The 13,117-nt window shown below is 43.8% G+C and overlaps 2 protein-coding genes across 2 annotated transcripts; one reads left to right on the top strand and one right to left on the bottom strand.

Annotated features, from left to right (window-relative positions):
* The first annotated feature begins 6,752 nt into the window (after positions 1-6,752).
* On the top strand, positions 6,753-7,259 carry LOC138071091 (histone H2B 1/2-like). Its single transcript, XM_068962510.1, has one exon. It carries the CDS (start codon positions 6,753-6,755, stop codon positions 7,257-7,259), a length of 507 nt encoding a protein of 168 aa, XP_068818611.1.
* A 4,523-nt stretch (positions 7,260-11,782) lies between these two features.
* On the bottom strand, positions 11,783-12,304 carry LOC138071092 (histone H2B 1/2-like). Its single transcript, XM_068962512.1, has one exon. The coding sequence runs from the start codon at positions 12,302-12,304 to the stop codon at positions 11,783-11,785; it is 522 nt and encodes a 173-aa protein (XP_068818613.1).
* Positions 12,305-13,117: the final 813 nt, after the last annotated feature.

Consider the following 13,117-nt stretch of genomic DNA (forward strand, 5'->3'; position numbering starts at 1 on the left):
AAAGCAAACTTCAAGGATTGCATTTTGGCATACTCAGCAAGAAAATACAGGGATACAAAGGGACCACGGAGGATTGTTTTCTCCCAAACACTATTGCATTTATACATGGGAAGACTTCATGTCAATAAATTAGCATGCATGTGTGCTAAGTCGCTTCAGTCCTGTCCGACTCTTTGTGATCCTATGGAATGTAACCCACCAGGCTCCTCTGTCCATGAGATTCTCCAGGCAAGAATAATGGACTGGATTGCCATGCCTTCCTTCAGGGGATCTTCCCCACCCAGGGATCAAACCCAAGTCTCTATGTCTCCTGCATTGGCAGCCAGGTTCTTTACCACTAGTATGACTTGGGAAACCCCCCAAAAGTTAGCAATTCACCTCAGATTAATCCATAAGTCCAGTAACACTCCAATCAAAATATTAATATTAACAAGACCATTTTTTGTGGAACTTGAAAATTGATTACACAATTCAAAAGGCATATACAGAAAACTTGGTTTCCCTGACAGCTCAGTTATAAAGAATCCACCTGCAATGCAGGAGACACCAGTTCTATTCCTGGGTCAGGAAGATCTGCTGGAGAAGGGATAGGCTACCCACTCTAGTATTCTTGGGCTTCCCCTGTGGCTCAGCTGGCAAAGAACCTGCCTGCAATGTGGGAGACCTGGGTTCAATTCCTGGGTTGGGAAGATACCCTGGAGAAGGGAAAGGCTACCCACTCCAGTATTCTGGCCTGGAGAATTCCATGGACTTTATAGTCCATTGGGTCACAAAGAGTTGAACACAACTGAGAGACTCACTTTCACCTTCTTTATACAGAAAATTGATTTATGAAGGATGTTGCACTGCAAAAGAGTGGAGAAAGGATTGATACAGAATGGTCTTGATCTGGGGACTGATTTTATGTGTGTCTTCATTTTGTGAATATTCATCAAGATGTACAGTTAAGATATTTCCTTTTTCTGTATGTGTGTTATACTTAAGTAAAAACCTTTTGAAAACCTGCTTAATAGTATACTTTCTCACCAGTAGAGTTGCATGTTTGAGTAGAGAAACTCAAACAAGTTTGTTTAAGCTACACTTATTGTAAATCAAATAAGGATGGCTTATAAACAAAACCAACAAAATAGGAATGAAGAAAAAAATTTCTTGGAATACAGAGAAATTTTTCAAAATATGTTACAGGCCAATAATTAGAATCTAAAAGTACCCATGAGAAGCAATATTAAGAAGACAAACAGGGGTTTTGCTGGTGGTTCAGTGGTAAAGAATCTGCCTAAAATGCAGGAGACACATGTTCAATGCTTGGTCCAGGAAGATCCTTACATGCTGTGGAGCAACTAAGCCTATGTGCCACAACTATTGAGCCTGTGCTCTAAAGCCAGGAAACTGAAATTACTGAAGCCCGTGGGCTCTAGAGCCTGTGCTACCCAAGAGAACCCACTGCAATGAGGAGCCTATGCATTGCAACTAGAGAGTAGGCCCTGCTTGCCACAGTGAGAGAAAAACCTGTATGCAGCAACTAAAAGCCAGTGCAGCCCTCCAAATAAATACAAAAATAAATCAATAAAATTATTTTTAAAAAGAAGACAAAAGAAAAATGGGTAAAGGACATCAAAAGATAATTCAAAGAAGAGGAAGTATGTTTGTTCAGAAAAACCTACAAAGAGATGCTCACCCAAAGAAATGATATGGGAAAGTCAGGTTCAACATTAGGGAGATGTTCATTTTCACGTCTTAGACTGGTAAAAAAAAAAAAAAAAGAAAGAAAGAAAGAAAGAAATTTAAAGGTACTTACCTGCAAGAAATTGGGGGAAATGGGGACACTTCTACAGCTGATGTGTGTGTAAATAGATGTAATTAGCATTTGGCAGTGTCTACTGAGGTTGAAAGTGCTGCACTCAATATGTCAGTAAATTTGGAAAATTCAGCAGTGGCCACAGAACTGGAAAAGGTCAGTTTTCATTCCAATCTCTAAGAAAGGCAATGCCAAAGAATGCTCAAACTACTGCATAATTGTACTAATCTTACACGCTAGTAAAGTAACTCTCAAAATTCTCCAAGCCATGCTTCAACAATACGTGAACTGTGAACTTCCAGATGTTCAAGCTGGATTTAGAAAAGGCAGAGGAACCAGAGATCAAATTGCCAACATCCAACAAATTGCTGGATCATTGAAAAAGCAAGAGAGTTCCAGAAAAACATCTATTTCTGCTTTATTGACTATGTATGCCAAAGCCTTTAACTGTGTGGATCACAATAAACTGTGGAAAATTCTGAAAGAGATGAGAATACCAGACCACCTGACTTGCCTCTTGAGAAATCTGTCTGCAGGTCAGGAAGCAACAGTTAAAACTGGACATGGAACAACAGACTGGTTCCAAATCGGGAAAGGTGTACATCAAGGCTGTATATTGTCACCCTGCTTAGTTAACTTATATGCAGAGTACATGAGAAACGCTGGGCTGGATGAAACACAAGCTGGACTCAAGATTGCCAGGAGAAATATGAATAACCTCAGATATGCAGATGACACCACCCTTATGGCAGAAAGTGAAGAAGCACTAAAGAGCCTCTTGATGAAAGTGAAAGAGGAGAGTGAAAAAGTTGGTTTTTTAACATTCAGAAAACTAAGATCATGGCATCCAGTTCCAACACTTCATGGCAAATAGACGGGGAAACAATGGCAGACTTTATTTTTGAGGGCTCCAAAATCACTGCAGATGGTGACTGCAGCCATGAAATTAAAAGATGCTTACTCCTTGGAAGGAATGTTATGACCAACCTAGACAGCATTTCAAAAAGCAGAGACATTTCTTTGCCAACTAAGGTCTGTCTAGTCAGGGCTATGGTTTTTCCAGTAGTCATGAATGGATGTGAGAGTTGGACTGTAAAAAATGTGAGTGCCGAAGAATTGATGCTTTTGAACTGTGGTGTTGGATAAGACTCTTGAGAGTCCCTTGGATTGCAAGGAGATCCAACCGGTCCATCCTAAAGGAGATCAGTCCTGAGTCTTCATTGGAAGGACTGATGTTGAAGCTGAAACTCCAATACTTTGGCCACCTGATACAAAGAACTGACTCATTTGAAAAGACTCTGATGCTGGGAAAGATTGAAGATGGGAGGAGAAGGGGCTGACAGAGAATGAGATGGTTGGATGGCATCTCTGACTCAATGGACATGAGTTTGGGTAAACTCCGGGAGTTGGTGATGGACAGGGAGGTCTGCCATGCTGCAGTCCATGGGGGTCACAAAGAGTTGGACATGGCTGAGCAACTGAACTGAACTGAATGAGGTTGAATGGGCTTTCCAGGTAACACTAGTGGTAAAGAACCTGCTTGCTGATGCAAGAGGCATAGAGATGGAGGTTCAATCCCTGGGTTGGGAAGATTCCCTGGAGGAGGGCACGGCAACCCATTCCTGTATTCTTGCCTGGAGAATCCCACGGACAGAGGAGCCTGGAAGGCTACAGTCCATGGGGTCACAAAGAGACAGACACAAATGAAGCAACTGAGCATGCACACAGAGTGAGGTTCAAGATGCACATACTCTGTCATTTAGCAATTCCAGTTCTAGGAAATATATTTATAGAGTAATAGGCTATAAGAAGAGTATTCATTGCAGCATTCTTTGTAATAGAAAAAAGAGTAGCTACTCAAAAATGTCCACAAGAATGAAATGCATAAGGAAACTATTAAAAAATAGAATATTATATACCAGTTAAAATGAATGTACATAGCATGAACATGGATAAATTTAAAAGAGTATAATGTTGGGTGAAAAAATTGAGTTGTGGGCAATTACATGCAGTGCGATATAACATTGTAATACAAAAATTATGATAAAATTCATTAAAAAAAACCCGTATCTTGTCCAATTCTAGGTACTAGACTCAGTGAACAAAACAGAGATCTCTGCGCTCGAGGACTTTACATCTCAATGGAGGAATACTGAAATAAAGCAATAAGCATACTAAGTAAATAAGTTGAATATTGTATTAGAGAATGATGAAAGCAGAACAGAGTAAGGCAGATAGAGTAGGGCTGTGCAGGTTGCTGTATTAAATAAGCTAGTTCATATAGGCTTCATTGAAATGGTGGGATTAAAGCTCAACATTTAGAAAACTAAGATCATGGCATCCAGTCCCATCACTTAATGGGAAATTGATGGGGAAACAGTGGAAACAGTGGCTGACTTTACTTTTCTGGGCTCCAAAATCACTGCAGATGGTGACTGCAGCCATGAAATTAAAAGACGCTTGCTCCTTGGAAGGAAAGTTAGGACCAACCTAGATAGCATATTCCAAAGCAGAGACATTACTTTGCCAACTAAGGTCCGTCTAGTCAAAGCTATGGTTTTTCCAGTGGTCATGTATGGATGTGAGAGTTGGAGTATAAAGAAAGCTGAGCACCGAAGAATTGATGCTTTTGAACTGTGGTGTTGGAGAAGACCCTTGAGAGTCCCTTGGACTGCAAGGAGATCCAACCAGTCCATCCTAAAGGAGATCAGTCCTGGGTGTTCATTGGAGGGACTGATGTTGAAGCTGAAACTCCAATACTTTGGCCACCTGATGCGGAGAGCTGACTCATTGGAAAAGACCCTGGTGTTGGGAAAGATTAAGGGTGGGAGGAGAAAAGGACGACAGAGGATGAGATGGTTGGATGGCATCACCGACACAATGCACATGTGTTTGGATGGACTCCAGGAGTTGATGATGGACAGGGAGGCCTCTAGTGCTGCGTTTCATGGGGTCCCAAAGAGTCGGACATGACTGAGCAACTGAAATGAACTGAACTGAACTGGAAAAGGGAAAATCAGACATAGATACATACATATAGGGAACAAAATGTGGGGAGGTATAGGGAGATTTCAGCTATTTTCAAGCCAAGGAAAGTGGCCAGGAATGGAGGCCCCTTATGCATTCACACCTTGCAAAAGATCCAACGCAGATGAAATTTTGATTTGGACTTAGAGCCTCCACAAGGAGGAGACAATAAATGAATGTGTTTAATTGACCTAATCGCTAGCATTTTGTACAGGAGTTCTCAGTTCAGTCGCTCAGTCGTGTCCGACTCTTTGCAACCCCATGAATGGCAGCATGCCAGGGCTCCCTGTCCATCACCAACTCATGGAGTTCACCCAAACTCATGTCCATCGAGTCAGTGATGCCATCCAGCCATCTCATCCTCTGTTGTCCCCTTCTCCTCCTGCCCCCAATGCCTCCCAACATCAGAGTCTCTTCCAATGAGTCAACTCTTCTCATGAGGGGGCCAAAGTACTGGAGTTTCAGCTTTAGCATCATTCCTTCCAAAGAAATCCCAGGGCTGATCTCCTTCAGAATGGACTGGTTGGATCTCCTTGCAGTCCAAGGGACTCTCAAGAGTCTTCTCCAACACCACAGTTCAAACGCATCAATACTTCAGCGCTAAGCCTTCTTCACAGTCCACTTCTAACATCGATACATGACTACTGGAAAAACCATAGCCTTAACTAGACGGACCTTAGTTGGCAAAGTAATGTCTCTGCTGTGGAATATGCTATCTAGGTTGGTCCTAACTTTCCTTCCAAGGAGTAAGCATCTTTTAATTTCATGGCTGCAGTCATCATCTGCAGTGATTTTGGGGCCCCCCCGAAATAAAGTCTGACACTGTTTCCACTGTTTCCCCATCTGTTTCCCATGAAGTGATGGGATCGGATGCCATGATCTTCATTTTCTGAATGTTGAGCTTTAAGCCAACTTTTTCACTCTCCTCTTTCACTTTCCTCAAGAGGCTTTTTAGTTCCTCTTCACTTTCTTTTTCGGTATGTTTATTTCTAGGTGTTTTATTTCTCTCTCTTTTTATGTGTTTTAACTCACCCTAGTGGCTTTTCAGCAATAAAAGTGATCATTTTTTGAGAAATAACCACTATAAATCATTAATCAATTCCAGTATGTGTGGTATTTGGGGGACCTAAATAAGGTTTAAGACAAGAATGTATAATTTGCAAAATGTTACATATTTTTAGTGTGTATGTGTAAGTATTCCTATTTCTCTTTGTGTTCTGTATTTGGAGAATGGGATTCTGTCATTCTCTTCATACTGATCACTGGTTTTGATAAATTCTGGAGATAATAGCTGTTCATTTCATTCCTATGCTTTTCAGGAGCACTCTGCTGGGGAAGCCAGGACATTCTGCTCATGCCACTGTAGGTCAGCCAGGAGAAGATTCTGTGTTGGAGTAAAATGTCCACCAAGTGACCTGAGTCACTCTGATGCCTGAAAGAGCTGGAGCTGTGGAGGACTGTCATACTCTCTCAGGAAGCTTTAACTGATGATTTCATTTTCCAACTTAGGTGGCTTTCACTGAGTTTGGCTGAAAGTGAAAGTGAAGTCGCTCAGTCATGTCCGACTCTTTGCGACCCCATGGACACCAGGCTCCTCTGTCCATGGGATTTTCTAGGCAACGGTACTGGAGTGGGTTCCCATTTCCTTCTCCATGAGATCCTCCCGACCCAGGGATCCAACCCAGGTATCCCGCATTGTAGACAGACACTTTACCATCAGAGCCACCAGGGCAGTTGGGCTGACTGGGGCAGGGCAGGAGTGGGGAGGTGGGACGTCCGGTGTCACGTGACATGAGCTGCCATAGTAACAGGCCTCCCTGCCTTGCATCCAATCAAATATGGACAGTGTCTGTGACGTCAGGGAAAGCCGGGCCTATAAATTCGGCCAACGGCCTTCAACGGCCTCACTGTTCTTCCGGGCTGTGCTATGGAGAATGGTGGCGCTGCCGTGTGGGAACCATCCTCTGACGGCCCTGACGAAGATGTGATCACCATAGAAACCAGCACCTCCGAAACTGAGCCCTCTGAACCGGAGATGGCGAAAGCAGAGACCTCCAAACCAGAGCCGTATGATGCGGAACCAAAAAAGGCAAAGCAGAAGACAGCTAAGGGCCGCCGTTGCCGTCGCCGTCGCCGCCGCTGCCGTCAGGGCAATTTCTCCAGCTTTGCTACCTATTTCCCTAGGGTGCTGAAGCAAGTACATACAGGCCTGAGTCTTTCCCGTGAGTCCGTGAACGTCCTGGATTCGTTTGTGAAAGATATGTTCGAGCGGATTGCCGAAGAGGCCGGGCGCCTGGCCCACAGCAACAAGCGCTGCACCATCATGACCGAAGACATCGAGACCGCTGTGCGTCTTCTGTTGCCTGGGGAGCTCGGCAAGTATGCCACGTCCGAGGGCACCAAGTCGGTCATCAGATACCACCTCTCCAGATGAACTGCCTCAGGACTGTCGCAAACTGACCATCGCAAACCAGACTTAAGGGTTCTCCCCTTAGGCCCTACATTTAATCTTTAAAACATTTCTACCCCAAAGAAAACATTAAAAACCTCATTAACTTTGCTTCAATATGTGTCGGTTGTGTCATTTGTTCGATGGAAAATCGTGTTCTTTTTTCTTAACATGTTGCAACTCGTCACTTTCCTAAGTGGTTATTTCTATTCGTGCTTTCTCAGTGATTTTAGGGATCTTTATGGTCAAAATTCTTTCCCTAAAAGTTTCATTGGCCTTTTCCATTTTCATTCTCCCATCGATACTTAGGTATCATCCAGAGATTTTTATATGAGTATAGCAACCGATAAAAACCAGTGTGGTCTTCCCGGGTGGCTCAGCAGTAACGAATCCGCCTGCAATGCAGGAGTCGCAGGAGAGGCAGGGTCCATCCCTGGGTCATAAAGATCCCCGGGAGGAGGGCATGGCAACCCTCTCCAGTATTCTTTCCTGGAGAATCCCATGGAGAGAGGAGCCTGGTGGGCTACAGTTCATAGGGTCTGCAAAGGGTCGAACACCACTGAAGCAAGGTAGCACACAGGCTCACAAAGAGCAGTGTGTGTGTGTGTGTGTGTGTGTGTGTGTGTGTGTGTGTGCATGTGTGTGTGTGTGTGTGTGTGTGTGTGTGCTCAGTCACTCAGTCATGTCCAACTCTTTCTGACCCCATGGACAGGAGCCCGCTGGGCTCCTATCTCTTTGAAATTTTCCAAGCAAGAACACTGAATTGGGTTGTCATTTCCTACTCCAGGGGATCTTTCTGACCAAGGGATAGAAGCTGTGTCTCTTTCGTCTCCTGCATTGGCAGTCAGATTCTTGACCACTGCACCAGCAGTAACAGATATAAAAATCACATTCTATTCCTTCAATCCCAATTCACTTCCATGTGTAAAGTAGGACTCAAACATAGTGTAAAATAAGAAAATTCTAAATTTCTGGAATCAAGTGCCGTATCTTTTGAAATTACCTTATCCAGATTTTTCTGATCTCATTTTTTGTTTGCAACCTAGAACATTTTGCTTTAAAAAAAAGAAAACAAAAATCCTGACTGAATTGCAGACTTGCAGGGATGATGGGAGAGTCCAGTGACAGAGAATGTAGCCACAGTCTCCACAGTAGCAGCCAATGAAGGACTGGTAGCCCATGAGCCAAAGCAATTGGCCCAACGTATGGTGGAGTGAGGAGAGATGAACAAATAACACCCTTCCTGTGACACTCAGCCTAGAGATGGAGAGGGAACATGGGGTGATAGTTTCCCTGATGTTTTTCCATTCAAGCACCTGCTTTTAACCATGGCGATTGAAGTACAGACATCCATTTCTTGGGGCTTCCCAGGTGGTGCTAGTGGTAAAGAACCTGCCTTCTTATGTGGGAAACGAAGAGCCATGGATTCAGTCCCTGGACTGGGAAGATGCCCTGGAGAAAGGCATGGCAACCCACTCCAGTATTCTTGCTGGAAGGTCCCATGGACAGAGGAGCCTAGCGGGTTACAATCCATAGGGTCTCAAAGAGTCAGATACGACTGAAGCGGCTTAGCATGCACACATCCATTTCTTGGGTCTTCCCAGGTGGTGCCGGTAGTAAAGAACCTGCCTGCAATGCAGGAGACACAGGAGACCCAGGTTCTGTCCCTAGATGGAGAAGGTTCCCTGGAGGAGGGCATGGAAACCCACTCCAGTATTCTTTCCTGGATAATTCCCAGGGACAGAGGAGCCTGGTGGGCCACAGTTCATAGGGCCACGAAGAGTGGGACACAACTGAAGAGACTTAGCACACATGCATGCACCCATTTCTTGTTGAGGGAGATGCCTCTAGCTCCTTGCATCAAAGTAACGAGGAGGATGTTCAGCAGTTAAGAGAAATGAGATGACTTATTCTTCTACCTCCAGTATTTGACTGCTATTGCTTATGATAGTATTTACTGAATTTAATGTGCATTGCGTTTTCTTCTTGGTGCATTGACATTTTTATTTCTAAAAGTATATTGCTGAATTTCAAACTAGTTGGTGATTTTCCTATTCCTTTTATTTTTGTTTTGAGATATGTTTTTTTAAATTAATTAATTTTTTATTGAAGGATTATTGCTTTACAGAATTTTGCTGTTTTCTGTCAAACCTCAACATGACTCAGCCTAGGGTATACATATATCCCCTCCCTTTTGGAACTCCCTCCTCATCCCACCCCTCTAGGTTGACCCAGAGCCCCGGTTTGAGTTTCCTGAGCCATCCAGCAAATTCAAATTGGCCATCTATTTTACATATGGTAATGTAAATTTCCATGTTACTCTTTCTTTGCATCTCACTCTCTCCTCCCCTTTCCCTCTGTCCATAATTCTATTCTCCTATTTCTTTTTTAAAAGATTGATTTCAGGATTACTGCATCCTTGGAGAGAGAGAAAGCACTCTGCGATTTCAGTCCTGTTTAATTTACAAAGCTTTTCATTAGAACTTAATATTTCATTATATTTTAAACTATTCATTCTGAACTTTAAGCAACAAGGATATGCTGTACAGCACAGAGAAATATACCAATTATCTAATAATAAATGTAAACAGAGTATAATATATAAAACAACTGAAGCACTATGTTGTAAACCTGAACAAATATAATATTGCAACTCATGAATATATCCATAAAAAAATTTAAAGTTGAGAAGAATTTATCAGTACCACTGTTATTGGATGTAAAAATCTGTGAAGGATTTGATTCTCAGCAAAACAATGAGAGAAAAGCTAGGAGGATCTACAAAATTCCAACCTCCTGACTACAGCTGTAGTATTTCCTCTAGGTCAGTCATGACAGAGTTCGGTAAGTTCTGAATTATTTTCCCAGCAATTTCATTTCCCAGTTTATTCTCATTCTCCCAAAGTGTACTATGGAGTGCTTCAGAAGCAGTTTATGTGTGCTATACAATAGATAGAGTGAAGAAACTGATATACAAAATTCCAATTTTCTTTTTTTCCTCTCTAGATTTCTTATGTGTTGTCCTCCCTTACACTCCCAGTCTTCACTCTCTAGAGCAATTTTGCTGCATCTGTAACATCTTTCAACAGTGATCCTATTGCATTTCTGTATTTACAAACACAAAATACACAAAGCATGATAGCAGTGTCTTAGGGAACTGGCACAGTACCACAGTTCCTTCCCCATTAATCTGCAGTCTGATTTTCATAGAAAGGCATACAACACAATGGACATTAAATTCAGTAAATATTCTCTTAAGCATTAGCAGTCAAATACTTGAGGTAGAAGAAGGAGTCATCTTATTTCTCTTAACTGCTGATCCTCCTCTTCTTTTACTGATGCAAAGAGCTAGGGACATGTCCCACAACAAGAAATGGATGCATCTGTGTGTGCTAAAGCCTCTTGAGTCATGTCAGACTCTTTGTGATCCCATGGACTGTAGCCCACTAGGGTCCTCTGTCCATGGGGCTTATCCATGCAAGAATACTGGAGTGGGTTTCCATGCCCTCGTCCAGGGAACCTTCTCCACCTAGGGATCAAACCCGGGGCTCCTGTGTCTCCTGCATTGCAGGCAAGGTTCTTACCACTGATTCCAACTGCGAAGCCCCAAGAAATGGATGCCGGCATCTAGGTGGTTTGAGTCGTTTCTGACTCTTTCAGACTCTATGGATTGTAGCCCACCAGGCTCCTCCGTCCATGGAATTTTCCAGGTAAGACTATTGGAGTGGGTTTCCATGCCCTCTTCCAGGGGATCTTTCTGACCCAGGGATCAAACCTGCCATTCCTGCAACTCCTGCATTCTAGGCGGATTCTTTGCCGCTGAGCCACCCGGGAAGCACACACTGCTCTTTATCGGTTGCAAATCCCATGGACAGAGGAGCCTGGTGGGTTGCAGTCCACGGGGTCGCTAGGAGTCGGACACGACTGAGCGACTTCACTTTCACTTTCATCCACTGGAGAAGGAAATGGCAACCTACTCCAGTGTTCTTGCCTGGAGAATCCCAGGGACGGGGGAGCCTGGTGGGCTGCTGTCTCTGGGGTCGCACAGAGTTCGAAACGACTGAAGCGATTTAGCAGCAGTAGCAGCAGCAGCATATCCCATATAAAAATCCCTGGACGATACCTAAATATAGGTGGGAGAGTGAAAATGAAAAAGGCCAATGAAACTTCTAGGGAAAGAATTTTGACCATAAAGATCCTTAAAATCGCTGACTGATAAACCACGAATAGAAATAACCATTTAGGAAAGTGACGAGTTGCAATACCTTAAGAAAGAAAGTACACGATTTTTCCATCAAACAAATGACACAACCGACCGTATTTGAAGCACACTTGATGAGGTTTTTAATGTTTTCCTTGGGATGGAAACGTTTTAAAGATGGAAAGTAGGGGACACGTAAAGAAGCCAGAGTGGATGGACGTGGCTCTTTATCACTACAGGTCTTTTCCCTTCAACTGGTTCTGGTAAGAGTCTTTGGTTTGCGATGTTGCAGTGGTCATGAGGCAGTTCATCTGCGGGTGTTGTATCTGATGACCGACTTGGTGGCCTCGGACACTGCGTGCTTGCCGATCTCCCCAGGCAAGAGAAGACTCACGGCTGTCTGGATCTCCCCACTCGTGATGGTGCAGTGCTTGTTGGAGCGGGCCAGGCTCCCGGCCTCTTCAGCGATCTGCTCAAACATATCCTTCACGAACGAATCCATGAGGTTCATGGCCTCGTGAGAGAGACTCAGGCCGGTGTGCACTTGCCTCAGCACCCTGGGGAAATATGTGGCGAAGCTTGGAAAGTTGTCCAGATGGCGGCGACGGCGGCGGCGGCGGCCCTTAGCTGTCTTCTGTTTCGCCTTCTTTGGCTCAGCATCATAGGGCTCTGGTTCGGAGGGCTCGGTTTCCGAGGTCTCTGTCTCAGAGGGCTCCGTTTCTGAGGTCTCTGTTTCAGAGGACTCCGTTTCAGAGGGCTTTATTTTGGAGGTTCCGGCTTCGTTGGTGCCCAGGTCTTCCTCAGAGTTGTCAGAGGATGGCTGAGCCATGTCAGAGCCACCAGTCCCCACTACTCAGAAGAAAGGACATGCGGGAATTGAAGGCAGTTGGCGGAGTTTATAAGCCCTGCCCTCCCTGAAGTCACAAACACTGTCCATATCTGATTGGATAAAATGCAAGGCAGGAGGCCTGTTACTATGGCAGCCCATGTCACGTGACACTGGACGCTCCACGCCCAACTCCCACTGCCCCTCCCCCACGTTTAACCACACAGACAGTCAAACTCAGTGGTATCTTTAAACTTTCCGTGACTTCCACCAGGAAAATCTTTGCACTCTGCCCCATGAAGGAGCCAGCCAGTCATCTATTCACCTCAGCTGATTTATGTCTATTGTTGATGCAAGAGAAGTTTCAAAGATGTCACCAAAGTCATCTAAGTTGAAAAATGTAATAATCAGTTAGAGCTTCCTGAAAGAGTCTGACTGATCTCCATAACTCAAGCTCTTTCAGACATCAGAATGACTCAGGTCACTTGGTGGACATTTTACTCCAATACAGAATCTTTTCCTTCTGATTGACCTACAGTGCCAGGAGCAGAAACTCCCGAATTCCTCAGCACAGTGCTCCTGAAAAGCATAGGAATTAGTTGACCAGCTATTATCTCCAAAACTCATCAAAGACAATGATCACTATGAAGAGAATGACAAAATCCCATTTGCCAAATACAGAACACAAACAGAAATAGGGATACATACTAAAAATATTTAACGTCTTGCAAATTTTAAACTGTTTTCTTAAACATTATTTAGATCCCCCAAATACCACACAATCTGGAATTGATTAATGATTTATAATGGTTATTT

This window comes from Capricornis sumatraensis, chromosome X, assembly GCF_032405125.1.
Source record: "Capricornis sumatraensis isolate serow.1 chromosome X, serow.2, whole genome shotgun sequence".
Classification (NCBI taxonomy): Eukaryota; Metazoa; Chordata; class Mammalia; order Artiodactyla; family Bovidae; genus Capricornis; species Capricornis sumatraensis.